General features: G+C 48.3%; 1 protein-coding gene across 2 annotated transcripts; it reads right to left on the minus strand.

Moving 5' to 3' along the window:
* Window positions 1-93: 93 nt before the first annotated feature.
* On the minus strand, window positions 94-12,971 carry HNRNPL (heterogeneous nuclear ribonucleoprotein L). Of its 2 annotated transcripts, none has more exons than XM_084612349.1 (13): window positions 12,723-12,971; window positions 11,289-11,407; window positions 10,853-11,090; window positions 10,195-10,280; window positions 9,471-9,567; window positions 8,820-8,892; window positions 5,240-5,311; window positions 4,862-5,142; window positions 3,910-4,031; window positions 3,597-3,798; window positions 2,618-2,675; window positions 1,409-1,504; window positions 94-756 (listed from the first exon to the last, which is right to left on the minus strand). In XM_084612349.1, exons 1-13 carry the CDS (start codon window positions 12,954-12,956, stop codon window positions 698-700), a joined length of 1,737 nt encoding a protein of 578 aa, XP_084468475.1. In that variant the 5' UTR covers window positions 12,957-12,971; the 3' UTR covers window positions 94-697. The 2 variants fall into 2 exon arrangements, with proteins under 2 accessions (XP_084468475.1, XP_084468474.1); XM_084612348.1 differs by having other exon boundaries at window positions 1,409-1,516.
* Window positions 12,972-18,095: the final 5,124 nt, after the last annotated feature.

Consider the following 18,095-nt stretch of genomic DNA (forward strand, 5'->3'; position numbering starts at 1 on the left):
AAGGCAAGGTTTCCACCTAAAGCACCATGCATAGTTATGGCATAAGGTTTCCATCTAATGGCAAACAAATCTCCATTTCCCACTCACGGTGAATTCTCTTTGAAAACGAGCTTTATTTAGCAGTACAGTTCTCAGTAATAGCACTTCAAAAATTGAAAAAACAAAGTGAGGAACAACAAGAACATGCAAGTGGTGCTCTGGATATTAACACCTTACCTTGGGAGAAGGTTTGGGCTAGTTTCAAACTAACAAAGTCTCATGTCAAACCTACACTGATGAGTGATGTCACAAATTGAAGCTCTCAGTTATGACTTGCTTTGTTCCCTACAATGAATGGGAAAGCTGCAGACCATTCTCAGTTTACTAACCTCAAGAGCCTAAGGGAACATACTCTTGATGCCACTCTGATATTTAGGATCAAACACCAGTAACATTTATTTTCCAAACTGTTTTATTGAAATGTGCCAGTAACACAGGCAGCACAAAATATGAACGGGAAAACAAATCACATGTACAATAATTTTAAAAACTGAAGGTATCTGGGAGACAGACCACTTCACTTCTCCCACTTGACAGGTCTTCGCTATGGGTAGCCTCTACTAAACTGGAGCATTAAAAAAAGGAATACAAGAACTTTTTGAAAGGCAGCAGAAAGAACGGAAGGAATCCCCTGCTCCTGGCCCAACCTGGGCAGCGCTTATGAGGCATGCTGAGCAGTTGAGAAGCAGAGTTTCAGCGTGTATGGGTACGGCCCATCTAAGACAGAACAAAATAGGATAAAGGTTTATTTTTTTGCCCCAGAGATTTACGTTTTCATGTCTAGCACCTTTTGGTATGAAGGCTCTAAAAGCTCTTTATATGCATTAAGGCCCATCCCGCCCTCAGGGAGGTTAGAAGTATTATCTCCTTTTTGCAGATGGGTGGACAGATTAAGCACGTTGTTCAAGGTCACTTAGCAAGTCAATGACAGAGCAGAGAATAAAACCCTTGAGAGTCCCAGCTCCCTCCTAGGCAGCAGGACCATGCACCCTCCCACTCACACTGTCTGTTAAGTGCAGCATGCCGAATTTCAGTTCAAACAGAGGCATGAAGTGGGGAAGATGGGAACTCCCTCTGACAGAAGCCATGGCAATTTCAGATGACAACGAACCACAGTATTTATTGGACCAGGCTTCTGACCACATCCTGTTAAGACTCTCGGCTGATGCTTACAGTTGTTCGTATGGGAAGCTGCGATAAGCATCCGCAATCGTAACTCTAGTTTAACCAAGTCTGGCGGTGGACAGAATTACAGATACTGTCAAAGAGAACAGGAAAGCATATGCTCCATCACTGTCCCCTGTTCCTGAACCCAGACTCACAGATTAAGACAAGAGCCCCCCAAAACTTGAGTGCATGCACAGCTTACTTGGATTTTTCATCTGGTAATGGTTCAGGAATGACAGGGTCTCTAGCGCATCGCTTTTTGAATCCCATTCCAACAAACCAGAGGAGCTTCTTTCACCTGGACGGAACACTGGAGGTTACAAGTGTGCGTACATCACTATACAAGCAGGACAAGGTAGAACAGCACATGCTAATGCTCCACATTGCTATACAAGAGCTCTGGGCCCCATTCTCATCGGCCCCTGACACCTGGACTGGGAACACTGCAGAGGACGCCTCATGCAATGCAACAGCAGCTCCAAGGGAGCAGTAACACCCCCATTAAATGCACATTACTGCATTTGCTCCTAAGGAGGGAGGCATTAATTGTCAGCGTTTAAGGCCAGAAGGGACCACCAGATCATCTAAATAGCCATACTGGGTCAGACCAAAGGTCCATCTAGCCCAGTCTCCTGTCTTCCGACAGTGGCCAATGCCAGGTGCCCCAGAGGGAATGAACAGAACAGGGCATCACCAAGTGATCCATCCCCTGTTGCCCTTTGCCAGCTTCTGGCAAACAGAGGCTAGGGATACCATCTAGTCTGACCTCCTATCACAGACCACCAACACCACCCAGCCACCCACACACCAAACCCAGTAAGGATCTGTTGGGTTGAATCTAGCAGTCTAACAGGATTGGTTCCACTCAAGCCATTTCCTGACCCCACCCCCATTTTTATATGCTCAGGTCCAAATCATGCACACAGGGGTCCGTTCACAGGTACTCATTCGTCTTCCCATCCCCTAATCCAGTCCTCTAATGGAAAGGCAGTGTAATACGGGGAAATCATGGGGAGCCACGCTTGCTCAGCAGAATAATTCAACTTCTGCTAATGCATGTTCACTCTCATCTCCCTGTATCTGTGGACAGCTTGCTAAATAAAGGACTGCTGGCTAAGGCTCTAAACTGCAGTTGAAGTCTGCAACTCTTAATGACGAAAGCTGGGTGTGCCACTCAAACACAGCAGTACCACGCTATTTATCACCTGTGCCCCAACCTTACTGGCAGGAGGAGTAAGAGTGCACTGAAACCTGCACTCTGGACCTGACCGTCAAACAGCCACTCTCAAGCATCCCCAAGGGTTCCCAATACAATTTTGTTGCCCCTTTAGTTAGAAGCCCACCTCTGACTAAGCAACCATTTTTCCCTAGCCCCTAAGGGAAGTTTCACCACGTTTAAAGGCTTACTTACTTTTCCCTGAAAACACCTTGACAGAAGCAGGCCTCTTCGCTCCCAGCTCATCACAGATCTAATGGGAAGACAGACAAGTATTCAGAGACAGTAACACACCAGCTTTGAGAATCAAAGCATAAATACAGCTCAATCATCTATAAGCCAAACTTCATCAAGGCCAATAGATTACAAATTTATCACTTGCCTAGCACAATGGGATCCAGATCCATGAGCAGGCTCCTCAGTGCTATGCTAATACAAATAATTAACACCCTTCCATGTACTCCAACTAATTAGACACTTTGGTTGCTCATTACAGTACCTATATCGGAATGCTCCAGTTAAAAAGCTGCAAGAGTTTTTCCAGTTCAGAAAGATACCACTGACTAGTTTGGGCATCATTTCAAAACAGCTATTGTATGAGAATTTTACCTTTGCTTTTTTTAAAGCCACACACATGCTATGGGTCACTGGAAACGTTCAGAATTTACAGCATAACCCCGCATGCTGTGCCTTATGAAAGAACACCACTTACACAGAGCAAAACTCACTAAGACACAACATGGAAGGCTTCTGCTTGGTGCGTACACATGCTCGTTGAGTGACAATCCCCTCAAGTTCTCAAAGTAGTTCATCAAATTAAGCCTCAACCACCATTTGAGGTCAAAATTCTTGTTTGGCAAGACAAGAGATGGGAAGTGACACTGAGCAAGTCATAATGATTCAGTGGAAAAGGGTTACCCAGGAAAACTGGGTCCCATCTCATGTTCTAGCCACACAGGAACAATATCTACATTCTAAGCTCATTATTACTGAATGTATCCTTTCCTCTAGGACCCAGGAGAGTCCATCAGGATGGAGCTCCACACCAAACTAGGAACTGTACGCAAAAACAAGGTATGAGACTTAAATCTGAGACTGTACCATGAAGAAGAGGGAAGAATGTTAATCAGACAGTGAAGAGCTGAGGGCAACTGTACAGTCTGATAAAGTTTACCTCATAAAAGTTGTCTTCTGTCACCTCCAGAGGAGCATTGAAGAAGTGAAGCACGTTGCTAGGATGTTGGATCCTGTTCTTTGCTGCCTGCTCTGGGGTTGAAAACCTGTTATTTCGAGAGCCACTGAAGTCCTTGTAGCTGCACGAGCCATCCTCAAGCCCATACGACTGACCAGGCATGATGGCTTGCTGCTTGGATACACTACAGGGAAAGGCACAGCTTGTCACTATATGCATAGCTTTCTGCTGGGGATCAAGCGCCCCACTAAGATCTCAGACATCAAGACCACAAAGCATCTGGAAAGAGACCCACCACACATTCAGCTTCTGTCCAAACATGAAGTTGTTGTTGAGGTGGGTGATTGCTCGATCCACAGCATAGCCATCTGCCATCTCCACCATGGCTGCGCCTGGCTTGCTCTTCATGAACTTCACCTAAGATACAACACACTCGTGATGTGAGCACAGGATGTTTACATTCATTAGAGGGGAAATTTAGAAAGATCACATGGGTTTGAGAGAAAAGGTGGGTGAGGCAGTATCTTTAATTGGACCAACTTCTGTTGGTGAAAGACAAGCTTTTGAACTTACAGAGTTCTTCAGGTCTGTGTAACCTCAAAAGCTTGTCTCTTTCACCAACAGAAGTTCGTCCAGTAAAAGATATGTCACCCACTTTGTCTCTGCAATATCCTGCGATCAACACTGCTACAACGCTGCAAACAACCTGGGTTCTACACATTTAAACTAAACTGCTTCAGACTGATCCATTTCAGAGCCAGCTTTCAAGCTCTGCTTCTTAATTCACTTCATTTGAGTTTAGTGGATTGCTCCACCCATTCCTTAATCCCCATGTCCCACCACTTTGAAGAAGCAAACTCTTCCATGATCACTGCACTCTTCCAGTCAACCGTATGTCTCCAGAGGCTGGGGGTATTTTCAATTAGCCTGCTAGAGACTGTTTGCAAACAAGGAGCTGTCCCATAGCCCCAGCATAACAGATTTACGCTTCTGGCTTATTTGAGCCCTGTTTGCTCAAACAGAGATCACAGGACACTGTAAAGGAGTTTGGTTTCACAGCCAAACTGCACAACACCAATTTCAAAGCCAAGCCCAACAGACTTGGTGGGAAGCAAGTAAGGCTACCTAGAAACAGAAATCACAAGCCCGAGCACAGGAACCAGAACTCTGCCAGACACGTGTCAAGGATCAAAGATAATCAGAATACACAAGACCACGAGAACAAGCCATTAATTTCCCCCTCTCACCTTTTCTACATTCCCATAGAGGCAGAAGACATTGAAGACCCTATCACAGTTCATCTTGGACTGGTCTAAGCCGTACACCATTAGCACAGGGCTGTCAGCATGAGGGCCGTACTCTGGGGGCGGAGGAGGGGGAGGAGGATGTCCATACTGAGGGCCGTAGCGGCTTGGTCCCCTGCGGTGGCCACCAACAGGAGGGCCCATCCTTCTCCCTTCATAGTGAGGTGGCGGAGGGCCATAACCCTCATCGTGATAATGACTGTGGTATCCACCATGAGGTCCTCCTGTGGAGACACCGGGAGTAGAGGCAACACGTGAGCGCCAAATTAACATTAGAGCAAGACACTCCCACTGAAGCTGGCTTGCACACCAGATCCATACCATATTCTGCAGGGTGGTCCCCAAGGAGAGGGGGCTGTCTCTGACGCTTGTTAGGGTTACCACCAGGATCCCCTAGAGAAAGAAGGATGGGTTAAAAATGTAACCAGAGAGGAACAACGCTTCACTCGGTTGTACACCTGGGATTTACCTGTACGCTACCAGAGTCATTTAAGTCCCTAGCTTCTTTTAAATCACAGTGTGACCCCTGCTGCCCAGGAGGTTTAATCCACTTTCTAGCCAACAACTGCCTCCAACATTTTAAGGTTCGTCTGGCAGGGGGAGATTAAACTCCTCTCTCCCATAGGGCCTCCACTTCACCTAAGGCCTGGTATTATGAGGCTTGACTCTCCTCTAAAGCCAAGGAGGGTTGGATCCAGCTCCCTCCAGTTTTCCAACCCTGCTTCAAGCACAGACTACAGACCCCTCTGGTTGGGGCAGCGCCGTCTCTGCTGAGATCCCAGCCACGGACCTACCACATGACACTGCCCTAGGCTAATGGGCCAGACTGGCCTATTTTAACAAGAGGTTAGTTTGTAGGACACACATTTGCAGTTTCATTTGTTAGAACTACCGCCACACAGTCATGACTACAACTCCTATTTCTGAACCTACACAGACAAGTTACAGCATCTTGTAACGCAATCTGTGTCCGAGTTAAATGCTTAGAACAAATACAGGACTTCCCAGCTTCACCTGACTAGAGAGCTGGGCGTGTTTCAAAGAGGATTACAAGTAAGGATGACTGACAAGGGAAAAAAAACAAAAGGAAGAGTGTCCCAGTTGATTTCGTGATTGAAACAATACTGAAGTACACCTGCCTCCAGGACACTGCTAGTTCTTTATAGCAATGGAAAAAAAAAGGCAGCAAAATATCTCCCCACCCAAACACAGGAAGGGGGAGTAAGTGAGAGACTTATACAAGCATGGTAGCAAAGCAACAGTAGTAATAAGTTAAAATGAGCCATCATATACAATGCGTAACATTCATGTAACCATACAGTTTCTTTGTTTTTTAAAACACAACTGAGTTTCATACAGGTTTATTCCAACAATCAGTCATTACAAAGATTGAAAAGGGCTACTTACAGCAGGAGTACACAGTACAATGTCCATTGTCACATAAAAATTCTGTATTTCTCTTACCATTGGACGCTTCAACAGTGAGTTAGCACAGTTCTGAAAGATGGCGTCCCATCAAACATACACTGCGACCCTGCATCACATGGTTTCAGAGTCATAAATACAAGTCAAAGGCACAAAACTGCTACAAAATTTTTTTTAAAGTAAAATCTTTAAAAGGTCTCACAGATGTTTTGTCCTCAGAAGATATCAAGAAAGAGGACATAAAGGTGTATAAATGAGAGTGTTCCTTCCATGTTTCATCTCCTGAATTTGTGTGGTGCTGTAACAAAATGGTGCTTCTGGCTCTGTGTAGTTCTCCAGTGTGCGTGTCTCCTCTGTAATGGAATGTGCCTTGGGTCAAATGCCCCCGTTATGCACGCATGCACCAGACTGCACACCCCAGCTACAGCCTCTTAGGTATCTGTGTGCCTTTGGTTTGTTTTTGGTTTGTCTCCACTTGGCGCTGATATGTTGGCAGCTGAGGACTGCAGGAAAGCAGTATAACAAAAAGACTGCCCTCCCAAACCAAACCATGTTGATATGGAGAGCATCCTATGTCTTGGATGGCCACTGAGATCTATTCCATTCTCCGAAATGCGCTGGTGGACTTGTTTTGAGAACCCTCTGTTCTGTGTTTCCTAGTTCTGTGTACATTCTTGGGTTCAGAGTTTTGTTTGGTTTTGATTAGTAAGAATAATGTCTGCTGTGGCATGGTGCGCCTCTTTCTCTCTCTCTCTCTCTGTGCTTGTAGATGTTTCTTGGATCACGGTGTTGTGTTCTTGATGTAATGAGCTCAATCTGCTGCTGTTTCTGGTACGTAAGGATGATGCATGTTTTCTCCAAGAAGAGCTAGTGAGATTTCTACACTGTGTGGTGTGAGGAATGTGCAGAGGCAGGCCACAGCCAATTCGGGACGTCCACTGTAGTACGGTCCCCCAGGGTTATATGTAATAACTGCTCAGAGCTGGGAAAGGCCAGGATAATACACCACCCTCGTTTCCCAGCCTCATGTCAAGAAAGCCAAGATGCATCTAAATAAATGCACAGCCCTGCAACTAGCCCCTGCGGCTCTGCACATCTTCTAGTTATGTACCTTGGAGGAGAAATTTGTTTATGTTTTTGTTAAGTCATGTAATGCCATTGCTTGCTTCAGTATCTTAGTAAGTTTTCATCTTTTAAAAACAGGGGTGTCCACCACGTGGGAGTTACTCCAGCCTGCCAGGCACTTACTCAGCACCTTGGGCCACACTGCGCAGGGGCCCTTGGAGGCTGCACGTCTCACCATGAAATGAGTAGGAAGAACTGCCTTTTGAGGTAATAATGCAGCATGGTAGGGACTGGCAGGAGTTCTAAGTAGCCTTCCTAAGATTCCTTAGAGGGGACAAAAGCAACCTCTCTGAAGGGAAAACACCCAATTCTGGAGGGACCCTCTAAACTCGTATCAGCTGGGACCACAAATAGCTCCACACCCTGGTTTTAAAACACGAAGCAAGACAATACTGCCAAGCAGATTGTACCATTTTAAAAAAAAATACAGGGAAACATAAAAGATGCAACCACTTCAACTGATGCAAGAGCTGCTCAAACAGTAACTCAACACCAGCTGCTTATTTCACATTCCTCCGCACAGTACGTATAAGTTTCAAAAACCCAAGCAAGGGGTTTCTAGATAAGCTTTGACCATAACTGTAACAGTATGAAGTAGAGATCTATGGCTGCAATCTGAATAATACATATCACTTTCGGCATCACACAGATTCTGTGTAACTAATTCGCAGCACTCAATTTGGAAAGGAAAGGGATCTGTTCCTCAATGCTTCCAAAGATGGGAGCAGACAGTCTTCTCCAGATTTTTGCATTTCCCTCCATGTTCAAGTTACATTTGTATAAAATGTTCACCCACACACCTGTGAATTACAACCCAGCCCCACATTCCACTATCCTTTAGCTGTGTGATAACTATCCAACAGCTCAAGGAGAAATTTTTTTGTTACTTTCCAGCATAATGAAAAGACTAGCAATAGTAACACAGCTCAGTTTTGAAAGTGAGGCACAAACAGCCTGTAGCTGCATCAGTTGACAAGCTGTAAATCTCCCATGTAAGAAAGCAGCGGCACTAAGCCCTTGCTTGCCCCGAAGACTACCCTTGCCCAGAAACTCCTTAAGCCACTTATGCATAGGGTTCCTTAATTCCTAACATTTAACTGATGAAGTCAGGCAGCAAATACATAGCATAAGCCACCTGTGAGACTCCCTGGTGACAAATGTTTGATTTTAAGATAAACTGAACAAGCACTCTTCCCCCTATTTTGCATTGGCTTACATCATGTTTGAATTTAGGTACCTGAAGTTAGGAGGCAGGCCAATGGCATTACATAACATGAGTCAGATATGAAGTGCACGAGTCAACTGACAAGCAAAGTTTGTGTATAGTTACAAAGCAGTCCATCAAGGTTACCTTGTCCACTGAGATTGGGGTTTGTGTAATCCCAGGTGTCCTGGTCATTCTTGAACACATTCAAACGTGTGGGCTGCAAAAACAACCACCCCTACCATTACTCAATTTTGCATGGTGAGAGTTCTAAGCAGGACAGAACAATTTAAAAAGCTACAGTAGATGGCCATGCTACTGCATCTTTCACTCAAGGATCTCAAAGCAATCTTCACACTAAATAAGCACACTTCACACTTACAGCTTTCTCAAAAGTTAGATAATTATTCCCATTTTTTAAAAAAAATAGAGAAGTGACTTGCTCAAGCTCACATGGGAAGTTAGTGGTAAAACCACATACAGAACCCACAAGTCCTGGATCCCATTCTCTTGATCTAACCACTAGAAGAAAACTCTTCCTCCCAAGGATGTAAGGAGAAAGCAGGAGTCCAAAGTTTCCTGCTCTAACGTCTCCCTGTTTATTTTTACATCCACACAGAGGTACAGGTCTGTATTTTCGATGAGGACAAAATTGTGAAAAAAGTTGGAGCTCGAGAGAGTTAAGCTAGCTCTTCCACAACTCTGCTATATAATTTTGTGCAGATACTCTACATTCAATCCAACATACTGACAGGCGCAACTCATCAAGTACCTATCCATGTTTTCAGTTACACTTACCTTGGCATATTCAATCTTTAGAGTGCAACACCCAGAGTAAATATCGGCACCATTCAAAGATGCCTTGGCTCTCTGCGCACTCTGCACAGAGTCAAACGTTGAGTACATTAAGGAAATCTTTAGAATACTTAGCATATTTAGTACAGACATGCGTAGCAATTCTTTAGGAGCAGGATAATTGATCCAATCATGAGGAGAGCCTCACATATGAAGGTTGCTAATGTCTGCTTCCTGCTTTTTTCTGCTGTTAAAAGGGCTCCATATACTATTTTGTGCTTGCATAAAATTTACAAACCATACACCCCCCCCCGAGTATAATTATCATCTCTCTTTTGTTGCTGGAGATTTAAAGGCACAGGGATCAAAGTACTCTTGTCCAGAGTAAATAGTCAATAGTAGAAGCGAGTACAGAACATTCTTGCTCTCAGCTGCTTGCTGTAGTCACTAAGGAACACCCACAATAAGAGCAGTAAATTTTCATATTATTTCTAACTTAAGCATCTTTTGTTAAGGACGTACAAGACGCAAGTCCCCTGTGCCTACACTCAAAATAACTTCTCACTTGAAGTATAAGCATTCTGACAAGAAAGCACTGGAGTGAGGGTTTCTAATCTGCTAGAATCTGCACACTTCAACAGTTCAGTTTGAACTCAACACTGAGTTAGGATCATCTTTAGTCGGGCAAAATATGGACAAACATTGAAGAGCATGTGAAAAAGGATATTCCACCATGGCCTGGACCCCATTCTTCCTGAAGATAACAATCCTTTGCACAGGACCACATGGGTTGCAGATGGTATACAGCACGTCCTGTGGAAGGGAAAGAGGCAAGATAATATAGGAAACACTTTAAGAAGAGTTTAAGAAATGACATTGCAATAACAGCCTAGCTTTTCAGCTCTAGAAAGCAGACTGCAGCAGACCTTTCCTGCAGCATCATCACAAGATGTGGCTACAACTGACAGTCTGCATTCAAAAGCACTGGGATAGCAAGATCACTGCAACTGAGGATTGAGGTTTTATAGCTACAAAATTTGCACAGCATGCATAGATATTTTACATGGCTAGCTAGTAATTTTTCTTCATCCAAATCTGCAATATACGCTCTCATTTCGATTCAGTGTAATCATTATTCCCTTGCATTTGCCTTAGAATATCCCATTTCTAAGTTAGGCGGGCTTGCACAAACTAATTCAGATACTTAAAGCAAGACCACAAACAGATGTGGGTTAATTCTCCAACATGTCTCAAACTTCCTCTTGCATTGGTATATGCAATCAAGTACTTGGGCTATGATGCATTCTGCAAGGATGGACTCAGATTGCCCAGAGTTAGAGAGGTCTGTCACACTAAGGGAACCTGGAATTAGAACCACCACGCACCGTTGTAATCGAATAGATGGGGTTTAGGATAGTGAAGAGCAGCACATTGTTGACTCCTCTTGAATCATCTGTGTCTCCAGGGCGGGATATTTTCTGACTGGTGGAATAGTTGACAAATGCAGGGTGTCCTGCTATGTAGATCTGGTTGTCTGCTGCGTAATTCACAGCATTGCAAGCACCGAGAATATCCTCAAATTCCACCAGGGCCTGTCTCTTCTTAGGCATCACCACTACATAACTAGGGAGGAGAGAACTTAAGTTAGCTTTCAAACATACAGCAAATGGAGAGCTGGCTAATTAACATTTAACTGTACTAACTACTATTGTTTTCAGTGTCCACCTAAAATTAATGCAAGAAGAAATGTGAAGGCTGAAATTAGTACAGAATCATACGTGGATCCAAATTTCCTGCTTGATGAATACGTGTTTTCCTTACCTGATGGGCCCAAACTCCTGCAGGGCCTCCACAAGATCAGCTTCCACAACACCATCAATCAGCCCCCTGATGTGGACAACTGGAGAAGCAGGAGTTTTGTGGGGATCATCATAGTTTTCCTAAAGGCATAAGGCAAATAAGTATTTTAAAAGATGTTTTATGCTCTGACTCAAGCTCACATTTTATAGCCTTAATATGTAAGCACCTGCATTAGTCTGCACCTTAAGCTCGGAAAGGGGTTTTCGAGAACTTTAAGCTAACGTGACTGAAACAAGAAAACACACACCCTTTTTGACTGCCAAGAGAGACCTTGAGGATTCAGGGATGATAACCCTGCAGAGACCAGACTGCTGGAGGCGTATAGACTGAGACACTCTCCTTCTGCCAGCTCCACTTGAGGCCCTGCTTTAGGGTCAGTGAAGATACTCCAGAATGCGGAGGGACAGCCCCATGAATCCCTACATGGCAGGGAAGCATCATGCCTTCACCCTAGAGATGATGCCAGGCACTGAGCCCCCAATGCATTGGGCAAACGATCTTTTTATTTCCCTCTACCTAACGCTACACAAAGACCTGCAGAGCGCATATGGGGGAGGGAGGGAGGGAGCCTGTGTGCTGCCAGACACCACCATCCCCACAAGCTTCCCCTGCAGGCCTTGGCCTATGGGCAGGTCTGGTCTTTAGCCTATAGGCACTGCCAAGAACAGCAGGTACCAAGATGCCCAGATCCTCCCACCATTTCTCCCTTGGGTTTGGAGGGTGACACAAAGTCCCCCTCTTGGCCCTGAACTCGCCCCATACCCCACCGTCCCCCATCTGCCCACCTACCATCTCCCTGCCCACCTTCCCCCCGACTGGCCCCACCATCTCTCCACCATCACCCCCCCATCCCAATTCCCCTCTCCCGCTTCCCTGCCCTTCTTCCCCCCCCCACCCCCGGCCCAGCAACCATCTGAGTCCCATTCCCAACAGCCTCCCCTCCCCCTCCGAGCCCCCCCCTTCGCTGCACGGCCCCCCCTCCCCCTCCGAGCCCCCCCCTTCGCTGCACGGCCCCCCTCCCCCTCCGAGCCCCCCCCTTCGCTGCTCGGCCCCCCCTCCCCCTCCGAACCCCCCCTTCGCTGCTCGGCCCCCCCTCCCCCTCCGAGCCCCCCCCTTCGCTGCACGGCCCCCCTCCCCCTCAGAGCCCCCCCCTTCGCTGCACGGCCCCCCCTCCCCCTCAGAGCCCCCCCCTTCGCTGCACGGCCCCCCCTCCCCCTCAGAGCCCCCCCTTCGCTGCTCGGCCCCCCCTCCCCCTCAGAGCCCCCCCTTCGCTGCTCGGCCCCCCCGCCCCTCCCCCATCCATGAAGCCCCGCCCCTCAGGGGCCTCCCCACTCACCCCCCATGGTCCCCGCCCCCGGGGCTTATCCCCCTGGCCAGCCCCCTCGCTGCCCTCACCCCTCCGGCCGCTCCGGGGCCGCCGCCGCCGCCGCCCCCCGGGCCATGCTGCTGCTGCTGCTGCTCCGCGTTCTCCGTCTTCTGGCGCTTCGGGGCCCGGCCGCCCTCGGCGCCCCCGCCGCCGCCGTAATACCGGCCCGAGCCGCCGCCCCCGGCCGCCGCCATCTTCACCATCTCCCCACCCCGGCCGCTGCCCTCCGCGCTCTGCGGACCCCGCCACCGCCGCCGCGACATGGCGCCTGAATCGGAGCCTGTGCCCGGACACGCCCCTATTGGGCCGGCCCCACGCCACTCAGAGCCCCCTCGACGCTCATTGGCCAGTCCTTTCGCTTGGCCAACTGCCACCCCGCCCTCCGTCGCCATTGGCTCAGCCATCTCCTGCCCGCCGCGCTGTTTCGGCCGCTCTCCTGCCTATCATAGCCCTCACCACGCTCCATTGGCTGCAAATCTCGTCCGTCCTCCCGCCCACCGAGCTGATTGGCTAATCTTGCTGTCTATCTAAACGGCTTCCCGCCCATCTCCACTACCTTTCACAGACTCCGCCTTCTTCTACCGAAAGCCATTGGCTCTCTTCAACCGCTTCCGACACTCCATGGGTTAGTCAGAACGTCACTCAAAACACCGTTGATCCTGATTGGCTTATCTTCTCAACGCTTATGCCGCTTCCGACACTTCATTGGTTAGTCTCCACGTCAGTCAATAAACTCTGGGCGTTGATTGGTCTGATCGCGTAGCTCTTCTGCCGCTTCCAACACTCTATTGGTTAAGATCAACGTCATTCAACAAATTCTTCACTAAGATTGGCTCGTATTCCTGCCTGTTAATCCTATTAGCTATTTGTTCACCGGCGACTCCGTGCTCTGGCCATGCTCACTGGCTCATCTGCCTGCCTGTCAACTCCTCGGCGCGACCCCCTGCTCCAACCTGTCCGCTTCTGGGCTCTGATTGGAGGTCAGCCTCGAACCCTGCGTTTCATTGGTGTCTCCTGCTGGCTTGGGGCGGGCTGACCAAGAGCAGGGGCCGTTTCGCTCGAGGCCTTGGCGGAGCCCTCATTGGTGGGAGGAGTTAGGGGGAGGGGCTCAGCCAGGAGGGGGTGGGGCTTCAGGGCGAGGCTAAGCCAGGAGTGGGGACTGAGGGGGAGGGGCTTAGTCAGGGGGGAGGGAGGTTTTATCCAGGAGGGGGGATTGAGGGGGAGGGGCTCACAGGGGGGGGGGGGCTGGCTTGAGGGGGAGGGGCTTAGCCAGGAGAGGGGATTGAGGGGGAGGGGCTTAGTCAGGGGGGAGGGAGGTTTTATCCAGGAGGGGGGATTGAGGGGGCGGGGCTCACCGCCCCCCCCGCTGGCTTGAGGGGGAGGGGCTTAGCCAGGAGGGGGGATTGAGGGGGAGGGGCTAAATCCGGGGGGAGGGGCTTAGCCAGGAGGGGGGATTGAGGGGGAGGGGCTAAGTCAGGGGGGAGGGAGGTTTTATCCAGGAGGGGGGATTGAGGGGGAGGGGCTAAGTCCGGGGGTGGGGGGGAAAGGAGGTTTTAGCCTGGAGGGGGGATTGAGGGGGAGGGGCTCAGCCAAGAGGTTGGAGCCTTGTGAGAGCCCAGGGCCAATGGGGGCATGGGGTTGCATCAAGCCCTGGGGAGCCATGGACTCTGGGCCGCCCCAAGGCCATCTCGGCCGTGGGCTCCAGCCAGGGGCGAGGGTTGCCTCAGGCCCCAGGAAGCCAGAGCTGGGGGGAGTCACCTCAAGCCCCAGGGGCCCATGGGCTTCGGCCTAGGGGTCTCCTCAAGGCCCAGCCTGGTTACGGTGACCAGATGTCCCATTTTTAAAGGGACAGTCCTGTTTTTTGGGACTTTTTCTTACATAGGCTCCTATTACCCCCCACCCCCGTCCCATTTTTTCACAGTTGTGATCTGCAAAAAGAAAAGGAGTACTTGTGGCACCTTAGAGACTAACCAATTTATTTGAGCATGAGCTTTCGTGATCTGGTAACCCTAAGCATGGTGAGGTTGTGGCGACATTTCACCTCTCATCAGCTTATCCCCAAGAAGCTCAGCTGTTTCATGGTTCAGGCTCCCTCTGTCCTTCCATAGGATCTTTGAGGCCATGCGGCAGATCTGAGCCTGGATCCCTTACCACGGCAAGCGTCCCTTCTACGCTGTTCTACTGCGATGTTTAGTGAACCCGGCAGGATCGTTTTGGTTTGGTGCTTTTCCTTTTACAAATCAAAAACCTCGGAAATTTGATACAAAAACCTGTGTGAAAACCACTTCATGGAACCTCAGCTCTGCCCATTTTGATCTATACACTGAGACCATCTTTAATTGCATCAGTACATTCCATTTTTTTTCTCAAGCCTCCTGCCTCACTCAGTGCACATGCTGGACAATGAGAAGGGGATGTCTCCATCTGATGTCTTGAGCTTAAATTGTAAACTCTTTGGGGCATGCACAGCAGTCGCCTCGCTGCATGATGGGAGTCCCTGGCCCTGGTACACCATGGGCGATGTTGTCTTACCGGGGACGCCAGCCCCTAGCGGAGAATAATGACATGAGGCATCCGGGCTACAAAACCCATGAAGCACTGCAGCAGTATTTCCAAATCAAAATATTTCCTGGGTTGGCTGAAAAACTTTCTGGTTTGGGGGCATTTGTTTTATGTTTTAAAAAACTGAAATTTTCCAAGGGAAGCAGACACTGTTCATGAAAAAAAATCATTTAATCAAAAACCCAATTTTCCACCAAAATAACCTGTCAGCAGCAAACTTTTGACCTGCCCTAATCACACAATGCACATAGATATGGACAGAGTTTTACAGGCAACCTTCTCTTTGGGATTTCCTGACTTTCAAGAGCTTGACTTTGCAACTTTAACATTATTTTAATGTAGTTTTTGGTATGGAATTTGCAAAACAAAGAAATGGCAGCTTGGGGCACCATTTTCCAGACAGCCGCAGAACACGGTCTCAAAGGGGCGAGGGCAGAGTTAAGGAGATACAGGCAATCTTTGGCATTCATTGATTTGTAAATTTTAACATTCTTTTAATGTAGCTTTTTCAGGCAGGGAATATTATTAGTGTAATGCCAAGGTCCTGCTGGGTGGGAAGGTTTAAAGACAAGGATCCCGCTCTAATAAATTTACAACTATGCTGATGAGATTCATTTTCCAATCCTGTAAGCCAGTCATCACTTTTACAAAATAACTTCTAGTTGGAGAGCAAGGTCCCTGTACAGTTCCTGCCTATTTCTCCTCTGCTTTCCACAAACCCCACATTATTATAACTCTGCAGCTGGTGGTTTCTTTCATATGCCAAGAGAACATCTTTACCCAATTAAGGAGGTTAAAAAAAAATGCTTTCTTGTGGGAAGCATTTTTTCCCCAACAGAAAGGGACATATTTAAAACTGCTCATCCCAGCTGACGCATCCTGCCTACAGCGCTTCAGAGATGGCGAGGTTTCTACAGAGGGGTAAGACACGAGCAATTATGCTGATGCGGGAACAATAAAAGCCATTTGTAGGGAGTTATGGGGTTGGGAAGGGTTCTTGCTGAGAGGCGACAGGCTGCTTCCCTGCTGCAGATAAGGAGGAAATGTATTACAGGGATGATCAAAAGGAGGATTAAACCTAGCAAGGCCCTTTAAATGTCAAATTCTCCTTTATGCTTTTAAGTGCTGGGTTAATGACCCTGGAGTCCCGTATTTATCCTCAGGATAGAGACAGCATGTGTGTTATTTGTGGCACCTATTGTGGTAAGTGCTGGACATACAGTTTTTAGGCCACGTCTACACTACATAGTGTAGATACAGCATGCTCTGACAGAAGGAGTTCTGCTAGCTTAGCAATGCCAGCTCCCTAAACGACATCAGCTGAGCCAACAGATGCTCTGGTCTGTCAGCACAGTTGTGTCTACATTGGAGACTTTGCTGGCATAGCTAAATCAGCTGGCGGGGGCAGGGGGCCGTGATTTAGGTCTAGCCTACCCTAAAAAAGGTTTGGTGGTACCCTCAAGCCATCCTAGAGCAGACGCAGCGTCTACAGACAGCAGTGTGCTTTTGCCGATATAGTTTATACCAGTTCCTTGAAACAAAATTAGCTATCCTAGTAAAAGGACTTTTTCTCTGTATAATTTTGTCCATACTAGGGCTTTTGCGGATATAAAATGGTCCTTAAAAACAAATCACACCCCAGCCGACATTATCATACCAGCCAAAGTAGACCTGGTCTAAGAGACAGTCCCTGCGCCAGCGAGCTTCCAGTCTAAATAGACAAGACTGCGAGGGGGTGGGGGGCACGGAGAGGGAAAGTGATTGGCTCAAGGTCAGAGATTTCATAGATTTTGGCCAGAAGGGACCTTTAGATCATCGAGTTTGACCTCCTGAACCACACAGGCCGGAGAATTTCTCCTAGTTATCCCTGTATCAAGCCCCACAACTAGTGGTTGGTTAAAGCGTCTCGTCCAGAAAGGCAGCCAGTGTTGATCTGAAGCCATCAAGAGACAGAGACCCCACGACCTACCTTCCCAAGGGAGTTGGTTCCCCATGGTTGATTACCCGCACTGTTAAATCAAATCAGTGCTGTATTTCTCAGTTGAATTTGTCCAGCTTGGACTTCCATTCTGCCTTTCTCCACGAGACGAAAGGTCTTCCAGCAATAGGCCGGCCATTTGTCCTGTGGTAAGCTGGGCGCCCCTATTTGTCTCTGGCTTGTCCCGTGTCCAGTCCTGAGACAAAACCAGGTGTGGCTTTGTCCGGTCTCACCTGCGCCGCTTGAGATCATACCTGGATGGATGGGATCACACAGGTGCGGGTGGGCCCCGGCGGTTCCCAGAAGTACCAGAATGTCCAGTATTCCGGGGCTGCATCAGCAGCTGAGGCAGGAATCTCCTGACTCTAAGCCTAGTGCCTTATCCAAGAGATCACGGCCTAAAAGCTTGAGAGGGCAGTCATGTGTCCACGATCCAGTCCAGTCTTGGCCTCTCTGCTGAGGCTGCCAGGGAAGTAGTCTAGTGTCAGCTTTGAGGGTGGGGGTTGTAAAACAGACACAGTCCTGTTAGGAAATGCATTGAGACACCCCGCACTGGCCCAGTCACTCACTAGGATTCAGGCTGGTGCTTTAGAGGTTAAAGGCTCTGTGGGAGGCGTTGGGTTTTAAACCAGTGGGAGCTGCAGGAAGTGGTCAACTCTGCTGCTGTCTGGATGGAGAGATGCTGGACTGGAGTCATGGGGATCATTCAGCAAAATGAGACAGCGGGACACGACCTCCCGCTGTGGGTATTTCCAGTGTCCTCACCAACCCAGCCCACCTGGGAATGGCTGGGGGCGGGGAGGGACGACAGCTGCTCCCTCTCGCTTTTCTTCTTGGCTGGAGGGGATCAGTAGCTGCAGCT

The sequence above is a fragment of the Lepidochelys olivacea genome (genome assembly GCF_965140295.1).
Source record: "Lepidochelys olivacea isolate rLepOli2 genome assembly, chromosome: 23".
Lineage (NCBI taxonomy): Eukaryota > Metazoa > Chordata > Testudines > Cheloniidae > Lepidochelys > Lepidochelys olivacea.

Bases quoted from the DNA above. Each gene is read 5' to 3' on its own strand.
- HNRNPL (XM_084612348.1), bottom strand. From the start codon at position 12,956: ATGTCGCGGCGGCGGTGGCGGGGTCCGCAGAGCGCGGAGGGCAGCGGC. The intron at 11,408-12,722 runs GTGAGGGCAGCG...TTATGCCTTTAG, and splicing joins GCCCCGGAGCGGCCGGAGGG to GAAAACTATGATGATCCCCA. The intron at 11,091-11,288 runs GTAAGGAAAACA...TCTCCTCCCTAG, and splicing joins CAGGAGTTTGGGCCCATCAG to TTATGTAGTGGTGATGCCTA.